Source organism: Egretta garzetta, unplaced genomic scaffold (genome assembly GCF_000687185.1).
Source record: "Egretta garzetta isolate BGI_Z169 unplaced genomic scaffold, ASM68718v1 scaffold650, whole genome shotgun sequence".
In the NCBI taxonomy this organism is placed as follows: domain Eukaryota; kingdom Metazoa; phylum Chordata; class Aves; order Pelecaniformes; family Ardeidae; genus Egretta; species Egretta garzetta.
In genome coordinates this window covers 922,977-924,358 of record NW_009258374.1, presented here as the reverse complement: position 1 = coordinate 924,358, position 1,382 = coordinate 922,977, and the positions used below count along the sequence as shown (strand labels likewise).

Genomic DNA, 1,382 nt, shown 5'->3' with positions numbered 1-1,382 from the left:
GGGGAATGGGGGTCAGTCCAGCTGCATGTTGCACTGCTCGATGAGCTCGAAGAGGCTGAAGGAGTCGGAGAGCTGCAGGCTGATGGTGCCGCTGTCGAGGGAGGAGGCTCCCTCCCGCACCACCTGCTCGTACCAGTACTCGCAGAATTTGGGCACCAGCTGCGGCAGCAAATCGTCAGGGTTAGGGGCAGCTGCCTGGTGGGGCTGCAATGCCCCGCACTGCCCCATCCTCCTGGAGTGGAGGAAGGAGGGGTGCAGGGCACCCTGCATCTCCCCCAGCCTGGGGGGAGCTGCCTCCCACCCCATCCTGCCCCTTCCTGAGCCAGGCAGCTGACCCCTGTCGAGGGTGACCCTCCCTGGACTCCTGGCCCCCAAAGTTCCCCTCCCCAGGCACCTGCTCCCCCCATATTTCCCCTGCTCCCTAAGGATTCCCCTCCCTGGGCACCCAGCGCTGCCCCCAATCTCCCCAGTCTCCAAGGGTCCCCCTCCCCTGTCACTCAGTTGTCCCATCTCCCCCAGCCCTCAGGATATTCCGCCCCTCCTTGGGTACCCAGACCCCCATCTCCACTGGACACTAAGGGTCTCCCTCCTCAGGCACCCCAGATACTCACCTCCCCTGGCCCTGAGGGTCCCCCTCCCCAGACCCCGAGGAACTCCCATCTCCCCTGGGCCCAATGGTCCCCCTCCCTGGGCACCCAGACTCCATTCTCCCCCCAGACCCCAAGGGTCCCCCTCCTTGGGCTCCCAGACCCCTCCATCTCCCCCAGACCCCAAGGGTCCCCCTCCTCGGGCTCCCAGACCCCCATCTCCCCAGGCCCCCAAGAGGATCCCCCTCCCTGGGCAGCAGTAAGGCAGTGGTGGGTGTTGGCCCCTTCACCTTGACCAAGATGAGCTTGGACTCCTTGGGCTTGGCCTTGGAGAAGGACTGCCCAAAGCAGAGGTAGATGGTGAAGTCAGGGGACCGCTGCCTTTGGCCGTTGCGGAAGTCCCTCAGCTCTACAAGGGGAGACAGGACTCAGTTTTGGGGTGAGCCCAGGGGACACAGAGGGGCTCGGATACTTGTGACATCTTGGAGATGGCTCCCATGAGCCCCAAAACCAGGATGGCGGGGGGGATGGGGGAAAGACAACACCCCTGCCCACCTGTGCAAAACTCATTGAAGTCAAAGATGGGAGTTTCCTGGTCCCGGCAGAGCAGGTTGGGCGGGGGGTCCCCGACACCCTCGAGCTGCTGGGACAGGGCCCAGAAGACCTTGCACTTCTTCAAGCGGGTAGCGAAGAGCTTGCAGGTGCGTTGCTCCAGCTGCAGCCCCGCGCTGCCCAGCAGCTCCTCGGTGAAACGCCGCTGCTTGCCATCGGCCAGCTCGGCGGGGCTGGGGAAGC

The 1,382-nt window shown here is 64.8% G+C and overlaps 1 protein-coding gene across 1 annotated transcript in view; it reads right to left on the bottom strand.

The window, feature by feature from the left end:
• Nucleotides 1–6: 6 nt before the first annotated feature.
• IRF7 (interferon regulatory factor 7) overlaps nucleotides 7–1,382 on the bottom strand; it is a 3,160-nt gene continuing 1,784 nt past the window's right edge. Inside the window, exons 6-8 of the mRNA XM_035895347.1 lie at nucleotides 1,143–1,382; nucleotides 878–996; nucleotides 7–159 (exon numbers count right to left, since the gene is read on the bottom strand). Coding sequence (XP_035751240.1) covers nucleotides 13–159; nucleotides 878–996; nucleotides 1,143–1,382 — 506 coding nt within the window. The 3' untranslated portion in view covers nucleotides 7–12. The remainder of the gene's footprint in view (nucleotides 160–877; nucleotides 997–1,142) is intronic.